The sequence below is a fragment of the Bos taurus genome, chromosome 7 (genome assembly GCF_002263795.3).
Source record: "Bos taurus isolate L1 Dominette 01449 registration number 42190680 breed Hereford chromosome 7, ARS-UCD2.0, whole genome shotgun sequence".
Taxonomy (NCBI): Eukaryota; Metazoa; Chordata; class Mammalia; order Artiodactyla; family Bovidae; genus Bos; species Bos taurus.
Window position 1 is genome coordinate 16,327,005 of NC_037334.1, and position 16,925 is coordinate 16,343,929.

Below are 16,925 nucleotides of genomic sequence, written 5' to 3' on the forward strand. Positions count from 1 at the left end.
GAGCAGCCACTCTCCTGAGACCGGATATCATGGTCACCATGGAAACCATAGCTCCCAGACACTGCCCAAACCTGGGCTGGTGCTCCCGGCAGGTCCCTCCAGGCCCCCCTCCCTGCAGCTCAGTGGTGACCACTCACCAGTGGACACTCAACTCCTTCCGCGTTTTACACACTCAGCTCCCTGCCAGGGCCAGAGCAAGTCGGGGTGTGGGCAAGGAGGAGAGCCCGGGCCAGCCAGGGGTCCTGCAGACAGGGCCGGTGGGGGCAGCAGTCCACCGCTTCCATCTGGACAGCGCTTCACCTCACTGTCTCCACAGCTGGACAAGCACAGAGTCCTTCCAGCCCCATGGCTGGCAGCCCTGGAACGGGCCGATGCTATTAAGCTTTCCCTTAAACTTTTTATTTTAAATTGGAGTATAACTGATTAACGGGCTTTTCTGATGGCTCAGTGGTTAAGAATCTGCCTGCCAAGCAGGAGACGTGGGTGTGATCCCTGGGTTGGAACGATCCCCTGGAGAAGGATATGGCTGACTACCCACTCCAGTATTCTTGCCTGGGAAATCCCATGGACAGAGGAGCAGAGCCTGGCAGGCTACAGTCTATGGGGTCACAAGAGAGACACAGCGTAGTGACTAAACAACAGCAATAGCCAGTGAACAACATGGTGATAGTTTCAGGTGGACAGCATCAGGAATCAGCCGTGCGCATACATGTATCCTCTTGACTTCTGTTTCGTCTCTGACAGCTTCAAGACCTTAAGTTAAACAACAGAAAAACTTCATCACAAAATCTAATCTTTATTTGCTTTTAACATGAATTAAAAATCCTCCCTTGAGCTTCACTTTTCCTATCAGTTACAGTCTGGGGCGAGTCTCTGACACAGCACCAGCGTGTGAGTTTCACATCCCAGGGAGGGATGTCCATCAGAACAGTCTTGTTTCAAGCAGCCTGAAAACGTCTTCAGTTGACATTAGACAGAAAACCCTCCTGTGAAGTTGAGGTCTCGGCATACATCCAGTCCTCCCTTTCCTGGTGTGTGTCCACCTCCTTAAGCTGGGCCCTGGGCAGTGCTGGGCCAGGGAGGACGGGAGGCCTGGCCCCTGGGAGGTCAGACGACTATGATGAGGGCTTCGAGGAAAGCTGAGAGGCCAGACTGGCCCATAGTGAGACGAGGGAGGGCCCAGCCGGGGTGTCGACCTGTGCCGCTAATTCCCACATCCCCGCCCCCTCAGAGCTGATGCAGACGGAGGCCCACCATGTGCGGACGCTCAAGATCATGCTCAAGGTCTACTCCCGGGCCCTGCGGGAGGAGCTGCAATTCAGCCCCAAGGCCGTCAGCCGCCTGTTCCCAGGCGCAGACGACCTGCTGGAGGTGCACAGCCACTTCCTGTGTCGGCTGAAGGAGCGCCGCCTGGAGTCGCTGGAGGAGGGCAGTGCCCACAACTACATCATCCGGAAGATCGGGGACCTCCTGCTTCAGCAGGTGGGTATGGCCAGACCCACCCCCACCCCACTTTGTCCTTCTGTGTTCTGAGAGCCCAGCCCCCGAGGACAGTGGTCCTGGCCTCTCACAGCTGCCCATCTGAGGCAGGGGAGCTCAGAAACAGAGGCCTGAACAGCAAACACGCTTGTCGAGACACCGTCCAGTGTACAGGCTGTGCTTTTGTTTGGCCAGTTGGTTAGCCAGTTTTTACTTTTTTTTTGGTCTTGACACCTGCGTGGTGTTTGAACCACTGCCATGGATGGCAGGGCCATGGACCCCAAACTGACTTTTGAATGGACTTCTGGGCCGAGCCGAGATTGACAGAGGGGACCCAGGACCCCTCATCTGCCCTTGAAGCACCCGGAGCATGCAAGTCACCTAACTAAGGAGAAGACGACCCTTTCATGAAAAGAAGACCCTTTTCACCTCTGATTTTTTTCTGACATTCTCTTGCTTAAATGTATTCTTCCTGGTCGGATTTCGGGGTGTTTTACAAGCACCTGTGACATGCAGAAGTTTTCTCCTTTGCCCTTTCGGTGCCCTGTTAATGAGACACCATGTGCCGAAGCATTTTGTTTGGGGCCAGCAAGCCAGACGAGAGTGAAACCCCAAGTCAGGTCAATCTGTGGTTTAGCAGACTCAGGCGAACGAGGTGAAGACGTTCCCCAGCAGTTTCCATGTTTCTCCTAGTAACAGGTCCATGCCTCTCCTCAGTTTTCAGGTGAAAACGGAGAGAGGATGAAAGAAAAATACAGCGTCTTTTGTAGCGGTCACAACGATGCTGTCAGTCACTACAAGTTGCTGCTGCAGCAAAACAAGAAATTTCAAAACTTGATCAAGGTAAAAAAAAATTATTTCTTTATATTAAAAACGTATTCTCTTTGCAGTAGGTGGGTTTTTTGGTTTGTTCATGGGGAGCGGTTTTGTTTTGTTTATTTTTGTTTTCCCCACAAAACTGTAGGCATTTGGAGAGGTTTATAAAGGACTTGTTACAAAACGGTGATTTTCCAGGTTCTACCTCATTTTTAACCACAGAGTCATTTAGAACAGGGCCATGAAAGGTCTGGAAAATCCCCGGGTGTAAAGCACAGCAGGCGTGGTTTTTGTTTCCACCACAGCAGGGTGGCCCCTGAGATGCCACTCAGTGGGTGACCACCGTCCTTCAGACTGTCGAGGGGACACGAGTGTCCCCTCTGGAGCCACCTCCCCTGCCTCAGATGTTCTAGCAGATACAAGGCCTGCAAGCCTTTGCCCCCTTCTGTCCTCCGGCCGTCTGCTCCCCGCTCGTCCCCATCAGCCCATGGAATGACCCACACCTGTCCTCTGCCTGACAGCATGTGGGTGCTCAGGGCCCAGGAGCCAAGACCCCTGCCTGCCGCGTCCTGGGAGGTGCTCCTGGGCCAAGGCCGTGGGGCGCTGTCAGCGTGTGCCCTGCAGCAGAAGCCCCAAAACAGCTCCATGCCTGCAGCCTGTGCCCCAAGTGACACCCAGTAAATAACGGGCTAGAGTGAAGGGCAGAGAGTCATTAAATTTCACTCCATTGTCCCGGCAGCAGACCGATGGGACAGGGAGAGGGTCGTCTAGTGGTCTGAATTCATCTGGTGATGAGCACGGGGCCAGGCCGCCTGACGTCCTGAACCAGAAGCCCCTCGCAGGTGGGGGTTTCCCACGAGACAGAAGGAAACAGAGCCAAGTCTCAGGTCTCTGTCCCATCCCCTCCCATGCTCTTACAAACTGGCTCCTGGGACCTCCCTGGCAGTCCAGTGGTTAAGACTCCACGCTTCCGATACAGGGGGCACAGGTTTGATCCTAGTCAGGGGAATTAAGATCCCACATGCCACCATGGCACAGTCAAAAATACAATGGTTCCTGGCCTTCCTAAAACACAAAGCAGAGCAGTGGGGACAGACAAGCAGAAGGAAGCACAGGAAGCTGCCCCAGCCCCCACCAAGAGGTGCTTCAGGGCTTTCCCTGCCGTCCGGTGGTTAGCACTTGCCACTTCACTGCTGTGGACCTGGATTCAATCCCTGATTGAGGAACTAAGATTCCGCAAGCTGCACAATTCAGCCAAAAAAAAGAAAGGATGGCTTCAGATGATCGCCTCTTTGGGCTCTTAGCCAGAAGCATGCACCAGCAGCCACCAGGGAGCTACTGCAGGGACCACAGGCCCAGCTGCATCAGAAGGCCTCAACAACCATCAGCAGTGTTAGGGTCTGCACGTGTGCACGTGTGTGTGTGGACAGCTCTCCGGTGATTCCCAAAATCCACACCAGCTAGTTTCTTCCTCATGGCTTTTGCAGAGCCCTGCATTTTACAGCAAGTGAGTCAACCTCTGGCTTCTTGGCCTTTCTGTATATAGCAGGCACTCCTTGCTTTCTTTTTTTAATTTTTTATTTAGTTAGTTATTTTTGGCTGTGCTGGGTCTTCATTGCTGCATGCGGGCTTTCTCTGGTGGCAAGCGGGAGCTACTCTTCATTGCAGTGCATGGGCTTCTCACTGCAGTAGCTTCTTTTTGAGAAGCACAGGCTCTAGGGCGGATGGGCTTTAGTAGTCACAGCATGTGGGCTCAGTTGCTCCTTGGCATGTCGAATCTTCCCGGACCAGGGTTCAAATCGGTGTCCCCTGCATTGCAAGGTGGACTCTCAACTACCGGACCACCAGGGAAGCCCGGTCCCTGCTTTCAAGTGTCTGCTGAAGCAACAAAGAAAAGGTCCCCATGAACTGATAAAGGAAAGGGTCCCCAGCCCCCCGTGTCCCACCGTTAACGATTTGGCAGGAAACAGATGCCCATACGGCATGGCTTTGTCTTCTCTATTTCACAGAGAATCGGCAACTTCTCCATCGTGAGGCGGCTCGGCGTGCAGGAGTGTATCCTCCTGGTCACCCAACGCATCACCAAATACCCTGTGCTGGTAGAGCGAATTATCCAGAATACAGAAGGTATGCCAGCCCTCCTGCCTTGCCTGTCCACGCTGGGTGGGGAGGAGGGTCTCAGTCTCCCCGCCCCCGTCCTAACAGTGGATTAGACAGTCTGCTCTGCAATCTGTCCTGGATTCAGCCAGGCTCAGCGATCATTAACTGAGCTCCCACCTTGTAGAATCTACCCTCCTGGGGGCTGGGATTTCCAACTTGAGAAACACAGGGTGTTTGGTCTCCCTTGCCTGCACCCCCCCTTCAGTTCCTGCAAAGTCTCAACTAGAGCAGTTGAACTAGTATTGAAGAGTCAGTGGAAGGGTGCAAGCTGTGTTCTGGCTAAGGACCTCCGTGTCACATGCCTGGTGCCATGGAGGGCAGAGAAGATGAGCATGTAGCCCAGCCCAGGGTTCTCAAAGGCCAGGGCAGTACTGACCACACCTCCCTGTTTTCTCCAGGGGATTTGGGCAGTGGGAGGATGCAGGAGTCCCGCTGCCCTTGGAGTGGGAGGAGCCAGCCCTTGGTGATGGTGGGGGACGGTGGTGGGAGTCTTTTTTGGAGAGCTGGAGGGCAGGGGGAGGCTGGGGACCCAGGGCTGTGCAGGGCCGTTTTAATTGCTTGACTTGCGCCTCAGCTTCTACATTCAACAAACGCTCTGTCTTGGTGTCAGCCAGGCACTGGGCTGTACCTTTACTTAGGAGAAGCGTTTATCTCTCAGGAGACTTGAGCTGGAAGGTGACTCTCGAGGCCGCTCTGAGCCATGGCCTCGGGAGACACCTCCTCGACCCCATAGCCTGCCTGCCTCCATCACGTGTGTGGATGCAGACCAAGGAAAGCGCTAACTCTGCCATGTGTGGTAGCTGGCTCCGAGGACCACAGAGACCTGACCCAGGCCCTGAACCTCATCAAAGACATCATCTCACAAGTGGACGCCAGGGTCAGTGAGTGCGAGAAGGGCCAGCGCCTCAGGGAGATCGCTGGGAAGATGGACCTCAAGTCCTCCAGCAAGCTCAAAAATGGGCTGACCTTCCGCAAGGAGGACATGCTGCAGAGGCAGCTCCACCTGGAGGGCACCCTGTGCTGGAAGACCACCTCTGGGCGCCTGAAAGGTAAAGCCCTGCGCCAGCCGCCTCTGCTGGGCTCCATCATGGCGTGGTCAGCGCCATCTTGGATCAGTGGCACCATCTTGGGTTGGTGAATGTCATCCTGGGTTGGTGGTACCATTTTAGAGTAGTAGGTGCCATCTTGCATTAGTGGCGCCATCTTGTATCAGTGGCACCACCTTGGAGTAGTGGGTGCCATCTTGGATCGGTGGCACCATCTTGGAGTGGTGGGTGCCATCTTGGATCGGTGGCACCATCTTGGAGTGGTGGGTGCCATCTTGGATCGGTGGCACCATCTTGGAGTGGTGGGTGCCATCTTGGATCGGTGGCACCATCTTGGAGTGGTGGGTGCCATCTTGGAGTGGTGGCTGCCATCTTGGAGTGGTGGGTACCATCTTGGAGTGGTGGGTGCCATCTTGGATCAGTGACACCATCTTGGAGTAGTGGGTGCCATCTTGGATCGGTGGCACCATCTTGGAGTGGTTGGTGCCATCTTGGATCGGTGGCACCATCTTGGAGTGGTGGGTGCCATCTTGGATCGGTGGTACCATCTTGGAGTGGTGGGTGCCATCTTGGATTGGTGGCACCATCTTGGAGTGATGGGTGCCATCTTGGATCAGTGTTACCACCTCGGAGTGGTGGGTGTAATGTTCGAGTGGTGGACGCTATCTTGGATCAGTGGCACCATTTTGGAGTGGTGGGTACCAGCTGACACAGAGCCACCACTTCATGGCTAAAGGATGGTTATATAGCAAGTCGGGAGGAGTGGAGAATCAGAGCAGGAGCAAGCTGGAGGTGGCTGCAGGGGTGCCCTCTGTCTCCAGTGATGGAGGTGGTATGGTGCACACAGCAAAGGCCACCAGGTGAAGAGGGCGCAGCGAGTCACCGACTCCTGAGCAGAAACCCAGCATATCATGACTCCCTGACTCAGCAGAGCCCTCAGAGTTCTAAGCAACAGTAACAGGCCCCAGTGGGGGTAGAGAATGCGACGTGGGTGTCACCCCTGCTGCTTGGGGCGAGCTCCAAGCCCTCCTTTCGAGATCTGCTGTGCCGTTCCAAACCAGAGCTCAGGGCTCATCCTTGAGTGTCCTGTCCGTTCCATGAGCCTCTGGAAACACCCATCGCCTGTCTTTTGGCCTCAGCATCTTTAAAGATCTCTGGGGAAGTGTCACAGGTGGCCAGATGACAGAAAGTGTCTGTTCTCCATGTGAGCAGGTGAGCAGCGAGAAGATACGGTTTACAACTGAGACCCACTATGTGCCCAGCACCAAGGCAGGTGGCCGAGGCCCTACCCCGTGGGGCTCCAGCCGGTGGACAGAGAGAAGTAAACAGGAAAACAGTGAAAAGCTCAGTACGTGCTTCAGAGGAACCCCGCAGGCTTCAGTGCAGGAGAATTCCATAAGGGGAGGGTATCTAACTGGGGTGGGGTATCCTGAGCAAGCTCCCTGAGGAGGCGGTGTTTTCATTTCCCACAGCGCTAGTGCTGCTGTTAGAAACACAGCTTAGGATTCGCACCCCTGTGTACCAGCTCTGCCTGGCGGTCACCTCACAATGTCTCCACAGGGACAGGGCTCCAAGCCTGCCACCACCAGGAAGCTCTGGCGCCTGGGGACGAGAGTATATCCGTGGCAGGAGGCAGGATGTGAGGGTCCAGGGGTTCGCTGTTAAATGTTGAAACCAGGAGAGGGGAGGGGAGGGGTCAAGTCGAAGCTGGGACACCCCCTGACACTGGGCTCCTGCAGAAGCATCATGGCACCGACTTAGCGCCACAGGGCCGAGGCCACCTGGGCTTCCGTCTGCCTGGCGGGATCCACACGGCCACGGGGACCCTGAAATACATCTCCTTTCATGCTCTCCCTTTAGACGTCCTCGCAGTCCTGTTGACAGATGTGCTGCTGCTGCTCCAAGAAAAGGATCAGAAATACGTCTTTGCATCCGTGGTACGTGTCCTGTCCCTTCGCTACTCAAAACCTGCCCACATGGAGGCAGCTGAGGGGCAGGAGCAACCAGGGGGCTACCTCAGTGCTGGGGCAGGGGGGTGGCCCGAGAGCATGGTGGCTAGAGAAGCACACCCATATGTTACCCTGTCGTCCCAGGCCCTCCCAGGGCCAGAAGGTGCCAGCAAGGCAGGAGTAGACTTTGCCAAAACCAAGGTCCCGTGCAGTGGCTTGAGGGGGCCTCAGGGTCATGCCAAGGCTGCCCGGTCACCCCTGAGGATGCGGCTCAGGCAGCCGCCATCCTGTGAGCTGTGGCTGCGTTGGCCCCATGGCCCACTGGTCCTAGAACAGCCACATTGCAGGAGCTCCCCGCTGGGGAGGACTCGGAGTCAGTCTGGGGTCCATCCACCCCACCTGGCCCTCGTCTACCAGGGAGTTGGCCTCTTCCCCCTCTCACCTGGGTGACCCATGAATACCCACTGCTGAGTCCCCCTGGAGAGGATGAGGGACTTTGTCACTCAACTCTGGAGTCTCATCCCTTTCCCAGAGACTTAAACTGGCTTCTCAAGAAGTTTCCAGAAGTAGGTTGCGCTGTCACGCCCATGACCCCAGCAAGCGTCATGCGTGCTGTGTGTTCACTCCCACGAGGGCGACACCATGTCTGCTGCTCCCCAAGTGCCCCACCTGGCCACCCTCTGTGTGTGCCTGGATCCTGATCATCACCTCTGCTCAGAAAGACCCCAGTCCTGTTGGGTCAGGGCCACCCCCCTCAGCCCTCACTTCAACTTAGTCACCCCTTTAACAACTCTGTCTCCATATACCATCATGTTTTCTGAGGTTAGGACCTCGGCATATGGATTTAGCTAGGGTCAGTGGCGGCTAGAGACCAGTTCAGCCCATAACAACCAGTTACAAGCGTGCCTTTTACTGGTCGGTCAGAGCACTGCCTCTTGGGGGATGCCCAGAGATTGGGAATACTGCTTGGCTCTGATTGTTTGGGACACAGGTTTGGGAGGAAGATGTGTTTGTTACCATAGACCACCAGCTGTTATATTGCTGAGTTTTGTACAGCATTCATGCATTAGCGATCATAAAACGTCTTTTAAGCACATTGAACAGACACATGAAAAATGATGTGAGGATATCATCACCATAGTGCCTTTTTCCCCCTAGATGGAAAAACCTTTCTCCCTTGAATTGGAGGATAAGCGGGGTGCACGCCCCCACCCCCGTCCCCTTCCCCTCCAGCTCGCGGTTCCACAGCTGTGGGGCAGCAGCAGGTACAGGGTCACCCTCCCTGTTCCCCTCCCACCTGTGCAGGACTCCAAGCGCCCCGTCATCTCGCTGCAAAAGCTCATCGTGAGGGAGGTAGCCAACGAGGAGAAAGCCATGTTTCTGATCAGTGCCTCCCTGCATGGGCCCGAGATGTACGAGATCTATACCAGCTCGAAGGAAGACAGGAACACCTGGATGGCCCACATCCGGAGGGCCGTGGAGAGGTGAGGGGCCCGGCAGGCCTTCCCACCCGCCATGGCTGCATCCTCAGCTCTGTTGTTGTTGCTCAGTCACTCAGTCCTGTACGACTCTTTGCAACCCCCTGGACTGCAGCCCACCAGGCTCCTCTGTCTGTGGGATTTCCCAGGCAAGAATACTGGAGTGGGTTGCCATTTCCTTCTCCAGGGCATCGTCCCGACCCAGGGATCGAACCCCCATCTCCTGCATTGGCAGGCGGGTTCTTTACCACTGAGCCACCAGGGAAGCCCTTGGCTTCGGCAGCTGGCAAGTTGGCAGATGCCTAGAAGTGCCCGTGAGGTGCTGGGCTCGCAGGCAGGCGGGAGACCCCTGTGCTTTTCCCCTCCCTCTCCTTCCACCTCCGTGCTCTGTCCCTCCCCTCATCTGAGGGCAGACAGACAGCCCCATTGGGCTCCTTCCGACATGACTAACTGCATGTCTCTGGGACAGGGATGCAGGGTTGGCAGCTCTAATCTTCTGTATTGGTGGGCTGTCTCCCTCCCACAAAGGGGGCTGTTCTTCCCCCTCCAACCACAGACCCCAGCCCTGTGGCTCCGTGTGATGCCTGGCTTATGGTCCTCAGATGGGGCCGGGGGTCTGGCCCCCATGCCCAGCCTGCTGCCTCTCTTTATACCCAGGAGCTTCCCTTAGTCTGCTCAGCCTGCCCTCAGTGCTCAGCTTCAGCTCTGCTGGGCTGGCAGCCTCCCATGCCTGGGAGGCCCCAGGGAATGAATTGCCCCAAATAGTGTCCAGGTATTTAAAACGTGTGGCCGATGGTTTCCCAACACTTGGAGACTGGATGCACGCTGATGGCTGTGTCTCCCCCTCAAGGTTGGCCACTAACAAGCTACATCTCTCAGCACATCAGAGATGCTTTTTGCAGTGGCTTCTCCAGGTGGACCTCTGCCAGCTCAGAGGCAGCCAGTCCCTGGAGTGCACTCACCCATCCGTCCCCTCTCCCTACAGCTGCCCAGACGAAGAGGAAGGGCCCTTCAGCGAGGCCGAAGAGGAAAAGAAGGTGGTCGAGACGCGTGCTGTGAGGCTGAGGGACTTCCAAGGTGAGAGGGGAGGGAATCAGTCTGACCTCCACACCCATGACCCAGCCCTCACCTGGTGACACGGCCCCGGGAGCCCTCCTGGGCCCAGTGGTGGCCCTTCCCTTCTGTCCCATGAGGGTTGGCCATGGAGCAGATCACTGCCCACACATCCAGGGCTTGAACTGTGGGATGGCCCTTGCCCTGGGGTAATGATCTTCCAGGGAGCGTGTGGGAAAGGGATTGGGGGGCTCTGGGGTTCCTCCTGGGGTCCTCGCTCAGGAAGGGACTCGACGTGGTATCCCACGTCAAGTGCGTCAGACCCTCCAGGTCCCTGTGAAAGCTGGGACCCCCACGGCCTCCTCCTAAAGTCGAGTGGATTCAGGCCATCCTGGTTTTGCAACCAGCCACACTGACTTCCTCTTCCATCTGGATATTTTTTTAGCTACATTATCGAACTGTATTCCACATACCACACAGGTCACCCATTCACAACATGCCACGCAGTGGCTTTAGTCTATATCAAAAGGTGGTGCAACCGTCCCGACAGTTTCAGGCTGTTTTCATCACCCCAAAAAGAAACCCCATCCCCGTTAGCCATCACTCCCACTCTTTCTCCACCCCTAGACCCTGGGAACCTCTGTCCTACTGTCTGGGAATTTAGCTATTCCACACATCTCTTATCAATGGGGACATTTGTCCCTTTGTGACGGGTCTGTCTCACTGCATGATGTTTTCAAGGTTCATCCGTGCAACAGGCTCTTTTCTTTTTTAAAGCTGAATAATATTCCATCTTATCATTGGACCACATCACGCTTATTTTCCTCCCCAGTTTTCACAGCTTCCTGTGCAGTTTCAGCGAGGTCATTGCCAAAAATAAGTCCAAGTACTTTGTGATCTCAGTCAATTCCCCTCTTCTCCCGTTCTTATCGTAATCTTTATATTCAACTTAGATAACATGGAAGCAGTAAGCACCTAAAATTAGGTAGTGTGTATTTTATTTCTCTGTGTGAGGAGAGGTGCACGTTGGAGGGTATTCAGGAATAAAATTATTCAAAGGAAAGGGGAAATCCCCTTGACCCCAAAAGTATCATGCTAACATCCTGCTCATTTCACCCCCTCCTCACTCTTGTATTCCTGCCGAAGGGTAATTAATAAAGTACAGGCCTTGCCCAGACACATCTCCACAAACACCTCAGAGTCATCCAGGAATGTCTCGTTGTCACCCATTCCTGACGAGTTGTGGTGAATTAGAAATCGGTATCTTCTTCACTGAACTCTTCTTTCCCATCTTGGACCGAAAGCCAATCTCATCCTTCACGCTGGAAGGTCAGGGACCCTCCCATCAAAGCTAGGATCGAGACAGGGCCCCCCCCCTACCATCACCACCATTAGTATCTCCACCCTGGACTTTCCAGCCAGGGTAATAATGGGAAGACTCTGAAGTAAGACATCACAGTTGTGGAAATTCCCTTGTGATCCAGTGGTTAGGACTCCACACTTTCACTGCCAAAGGCACAGGTTCAATCCCTGGTCGGGGAACTAAGCTTCCACAAGCCATTCTGCACAGCCAAAAAGAAAATGGAAAAAAAAATCACAATTGGAAGGGAGGTGGCAGAATTATTTTTTGCAGGTGACAGGATTATCTGCCTAGGAAATCTGATAGAATCAACTGGAAAACTATTGGAAATGTTAAGAGAACTAAATAATTTAGCTAAATAGGATGTGTGTATATATATATATACACACACTAGCAGTCATGTGAGAAAGTCTAGTAAAATAAGTCATAGTCACAGCAGCAAAAAAGCTATAGGGACTTCCCTGGTGGTTCAGTGGTTAAGACTCCACACTTCCATTGCAGGGGACTCGGGTTGATATCCTTGGTCAGGGAACTAAGATCCCACATGCTGTGAAATGTGGCCAGAAATAAAAATTTAAAAAGTATAAAACCCAGAGACTTGTAAGAAGGCTTTCAAGATTAGAAAACTAAGTCTTTAAAGGCTCTCGGTTTGTCCCAAACTAATAAATTTAGTCTGCTATGGCCCTGCCCCACACTCCCACCATATTTGATCTTTTTATAATTGAGGGAAGCAAGCAGGAGGCAGGGCCACACCCTTGCCTGCCTCTCGGGAATTCTGGATGAAGGGAGTGGTCCAGGACAGGATGAGGGTCAGTGGGAACGCCGGAGGCCCTCCTGGCCCAGCGAGGCATCATGACAGCCGGTTCCTCGGGGAAACCACCCCAGAGGAGGCTTACCACCACCTCACGGCCACCTTGCAGAGCGACTGAACAGGAAAGACCAGCAGATTGCACAGAGCCTGAGCGAGAAGCAGCAGATCTACCTGGAGATGGCAGAGATGAGCGGGCTCGAGGACCTCGCCCTGTCTCGGCTTCTCTTCCGGGGAGGGGACCCCCCCGAGAACCTGCAGGGCGAGCTGATTCTCAAGTCAGCCATGAGTGAGAGTGAGTAGCCACCAGCCCACCCCTGCAGCCCAGCCCCATCGTTCCTGGGGCCTCCCAGGGGACCCCAGGCCGGGCACACAGCCCTGTGTGGCCTACCAGCCACCCCATCCCCGTGTGCTTCTGCCCGCTTCTGTTAGAGCTGGAAGGTCCCTGGACCAGTTGGGTGCCAGCCCCTCGATGCAGACTCCAAGCACCATCTCACATTCACTCAATAAACATTCCCAGTGCCTGCCGAGCTCCAGGCCCCATGCTGGGCAGGGGGGATCTCAAATTGACTGAGATGGTTCCTCTTTCTGATAAGTGGATCACTGATGCTCTCCCCAGAAAAAGACACACATACAAGTTTGATGGGTCATTTTAGGGGCTCCTGGTCCCCGTAGCTGAAGGGTGCTGGCCGATAAGCGGCCTGCTTCCCAGAGCCATCAGGGTCCTTGTGGAGCCCCTAGCATCTTCCACATGGCTGCTGAGTCCTGTGCCAGGCCAGGGGCTTTGCTGGGCAGGATGGCCAGTGCTTATCCAATCTGACAGCACAGCCAGGGCTGCTCTTCCATCAACCAGCAAGACAGACAGAGTCCTGCCCTCCAGAACTTTCCATCAGAGTGAAGGGAAAAGGCGGGAAGGGTCCCATGTGGACTCAGTCTTGCTCTCTCCAGCCAAGCCACCGTCTCCGATGTCTGTAGTCACCACTGTTCCTGGGCCCTGAAACTCCCTCGTGTCTGGTGCCTCAGCCTAGAACATTCTCCCCACCCCCTCACCTGGCCAAAGTTTGTGTCCTCAAGCACCTTGTGTGACCACCCCTGCCCCCTCCCCTCGAGGCCACCTCCTGTGTCTCCTGCCCATCTGTGTGACCATCAGCACACAGGTAGTGGCCATGCTGAGTTCCCTCCCAGGCCCAGGGCCCCCCACCTCCCACCCCATGGTCCCCTGAGATCCCACCTCTCCTGTAGATTGGCATGTCCTAGGCGCAGCACCTGTGCAGGGGGTGCCCAGGATAGTGGGTAACCGACACCCTTTGAGGCCTCTGCCTGGGTCCCTGAATTTGGCTCTGAATGCCCAGGGTGGAGCCAGAGGGTGACTCAGCTCCCCTCCATCCCCTTCCTTCCACAGTCGAAGACATCCAGAGTTTCATCTGCAGGCGGCTGGGCAACGCCTACTGCCAGGCAGAAGACGGGGGCAGCGCAGGCAGCCCAGGCAAGGGTAAATGGTGCTGCCACCTACTGGGGACCCCGGAGCTCGGCAACCATGGGAGGGCGTGCCTTTCCACAGCATCTGGGCATTTGCTCTTCAGCATCTCTCTGCTGCTTCCCTCAACCTTCTGTAAACACCAGGGTCAGGTTTCTGGAACTTCCCGGGTTTTGTCAGTCATGTTCTGACAGCAGCACCCAAGCCAGTTTCTGCAGCCCAGGTTCCCTACCCAGCCAGGGGATGAGGTGGGGCGGGGAGCAGGGCAGGTGGGACCCGAGGCATCTCACGCACCTGGCTTGGGGTTTCAGACGGCAGTCTTCAGAAGAACATGTGCAGCAGTGACCTCAGCCCCCGAGACTGGCAGGGCCTGGTGAGCAGCCTGGACTCGAGGCCTGGAGACACCCAGGGGGCCCCCGAGGAAGCCTCAAAGGTGGTACGTTGCCTCCTTGGGATGTGCCTGAGCTCAGTACAGAGTCAGCCCATATCCCTATAATTATCCTCTGAGGCCGAACAGCCTGTGTTTGGTTTGTCTGGTTTTTCCCTCTTGGGGCAAATAGCAGCCAGTGCTACCCCACTCGGCAGTGACTATTCGTTAATGTGCAAAAGGACATGCAGGTTCCTCCTGCAGTCCCAAGGAAGGGCGGGGTGGGAGGCGCACAGGAAGGAGGCAGGGGAGGGGACCCGCTCAGGGCAGTGGCCTCATCAGTAGGTGAGAGGTACTAGGCGGGGACCACCAGCTGGCAGTCTACACAGGTGTCCACCTTCCACGGATGTGACGTCACTGGCTGTTCCTCTCTTTAGCTCCTAAGGCCCACCCTTGCCAAGCACTGGGCTCAGAGTCCCAGCTCTGGGCTCCTCAGAGCCTCGCACATGGGCCCACACCCCTGCACACTCCTACCTCCCAGGAACCACCCTTCGCCCTTAATTCTCCAGACACCAAGGCTGGCACAAGTCAGATGAGCAGAGGGGGGGCCGGTCCCATGCTAAGGGGATGTCTCATCAATAGTAAGTGGGTCCCACTCAAGTCAGATTGGCCTGTAAAGGCTCTATGTGTTGATGCTGTCTCCCCAGGCAGAGTCACCAGGTGCAGACCCCGGCCCCCACCCACCTGCGGTCCTGGAGTTGGAGGTAAGTGAAGGTTTGTGTGTCCATGTCCCCACACCTACTCCCTGGGACCCAGCGGGGCTTCCTGCAGCGCCCAGTGGCCCTGTCCCTCTCTCCACAGCTCGTCCAGCGGATCCAGACGCTGTCCCAGCTGCTCCTCAGCCTCCAGGTACGGGGCCTTTGGGGAGCGCAGCGGGCCACATGTGCCCTCCTCCTTCAGGTTAAGGCTGGGGGCTGGAGGATGGCCTGGCTCTTCCTAAAGCCGGCCCTCCCCTCCCCTCCCCCAGGTGGTCATCGCCCAGCAGGACAGCTACGTGGAAATTCAGAAAGCAGCCATCCAGGAGCGCGAGAAGCAGTTCCGGCTGCAGTCAACACGCGGGAACCTGCTGCTGGAACAGGAGCGGCAGCGCAACTTTGAGAAGCAGCGAGAGGAGCTGGCAGGCGTGCAGAAGCTGCAGGGCCAGCTGCGGCTGGAGCAGCAACGCTGGGAGCGCGAGCGGGAGCAGCAGCGCCGGGAGCTGGACCAGGCCTCGGCGCGGCTGCAGCAGCGTGAGAGTGAGTTGCTGCGGCTGCAGGAGCGGCTGAACCAGGAGCGCGAGGAGCTGGAGCGCCAGCGCCAGGCCTACCAGCATGACCTGGAGCGGCTGCGCGAGGCCCAGCGCGCCGTGGAGCGGGAGCGCGAGCGCCTAGAGGTGCTGCGCCGGCTCAAGAAGCAGAACACAGCGCCTGGGGCGCTGCCGCCGGAGGCACTGGCGGAGGTGAGCACCGGCCTAATGGTGCCTGTGCCTGAGAGCCTGAGTGTGCACATGCGTGGGTGGGTACGTGCCTGTGTTTTCGGGACAAGGGAGGAATGTTGACTCCATCAGGCCTACACCAGACTCTATGCCCAGATGGGACCCTCCGAACTAAGAGGCTTCGGTTAAGCCATGCCGGGCCCGGGAGGTGGGCAGGCACGCCAGCTCCATCCAACCTCCAAAACCCCACCTCCACCCTGGAGCCTGCAAAGTGTGGGGGCTGGTGCATGGCACCGTGCTGATCCGCAGGGCGCTGCCCCTCCTCAGTACCCCAAGAAGGGCTTCCAGCAGGAACAGTGTTGGGATGTGTCTTCTGTGGCTTTTTCAGACCCAGCCTCTAAGCCACACTCCCAGCTTCAATGGGAATGGGCTGGATGGATCCATGACCCTGACCAAAGCACCAGGGCCCCGACCCACCTCGCTGGTGTCCAGTGCGGGGTCCGAGTATGCCGAGCGCCCCGAGGTGGCCCGCAGGGACAGCGCCCCGGCCAAGAGCGAAGTGCCCATCCAGCTGCTGAGTGCCACCAACCAGATCCAGAGGCAGGCAGCTGTGCAGCAGCAGATTCCCACCAAGTTGGCAGCCTCCACCAAGGGCGGAAAGGACAAGGGAGGCAAGAACCGGGGCTCCCAGCGCTGGGACAGCTCGGGTGAGTTGGGACTTCCTGGCACCCCCCCTTCCCTCCCCTCACCTGGTGCCCTCCTGGCTCCTTACCTCTGGACAAGACACCGGCAGGAAACCCCAGCTGGTGATGGAGCTGAGGCCTGCGCCACACACACAACCACCTACCCACCCCCAGAGACTTCAGAACTCAGTTCCTGTTCCCACCTTGGCCCTCAAAACTGGGATCAGACACAAGGGAGCACCTTGGTGATTCAGAAACGGGCCTCGGAAACCCCCGTGCAGAGGGGGAAAGTGTGCCAGTGACTGACACTGCTTACTCCCCACTGAGTCCTTGCCCCAGAGCCAGTGTTCCCCAGTAAGAAGGCCCTGGGGCCCTCCTGGGGAACAGGGCCCTGGTCCCAGGACCCCAGGCTGCAGCATCACAGAGCCTCTTGTCTGAAGATTGAACGAGTCCAGGGGCCCCCCTCGTTCGCCAGGGGTGTCTGCTCTGGGTTTTGTCAGTGAATTCGGGGCCTGTTGTCTGAGCGGCGTCCCTCCCTGGGAACCGGCACTGGAGAAAGTGTGGGCGAGGAGTGGGGCGAGGTCCAGGTGCTCTGGCACTGGCAGCGAGACTGCAGACCCCAGTATCTTCCACCCTCTTTCAGCCTCGTTTGACCTGAGGCAGCCGCTGCTTCTCAACAAGCTCATGGGCAAAGAAGAGAACACCTCTCGGAACCGCCGCTCGCTGAGTCCCGTCCTGCCCAGCTCCACGCCCCACCAAGGTGAGCCAGCCGGCC

General features: G+C 56.6%; 1 protein-coding gene across 7 annotated transcripts in view; it reads left to right on the forward strand.

Moving 5' to 3' along the window:
- Positions 1-16,925, forward strand: part of ARHGEF18 (Rho/Rac guanine nucleotide exchange factor 18) — a 100,102-nt gene that overhangs the window by 81,166 nt on the left and 2,011 nt on the right. For all 7 annotated transcript variants that reach the window (XM_010806870.4, XM_010806868.4, XM_010806872.4 and 4 more), the window contains 15 exons: positions 1,232-1,482; positions 2,197-2,322; positions 4,305-4,422; positions 5,256-5,504; positions 7,362-7,438; positions 8,756-8,934; positions 9,914-10,005; positions 12,262-12,444; positions 13,552-13,641; positions 13,938-14,062; positions 14,701-14,757; positions 14,855-14,902; positions 15,021-15,491; positions 15,856-16,174; positions 16,794-16,910. In XM_010806870.4, the coding sequence (XP_010805172.1) occupies positions 1,232-1,482; positions 2,197-2,322; positions 4,305-4,422; positions 5,256-5,504; positions 7,362-7,438; positions 8,756-8,934; positions 9,914-10,005; positions 12,262-12,444; positions 13,552-13,641; positions 13,938-14,062; positions 14,701-14,757; positions 14,855-14,902; positions 15,021-15,491; positions 15,856-16,174; positions 16,794-16,910 (2,502 nt within the window). The remainder of the gene's footprint in view (positions 1-1,231; positions 1,483-2,196; positions 2,323-4,304; positions 4,423-5,255; positions 5,505-7,361; positions 7,439-8,755; positions 8,935-9,913; positions 10,006-12,261; positions 12,445-13,551; positions 13,642-13,937; positions 14,063-14,700; positions 14,758-14,854; positions 14,903-15,020; positions 15,492-15,855; positions 16,175-16,793; positions 16,911-16,925) is intronic.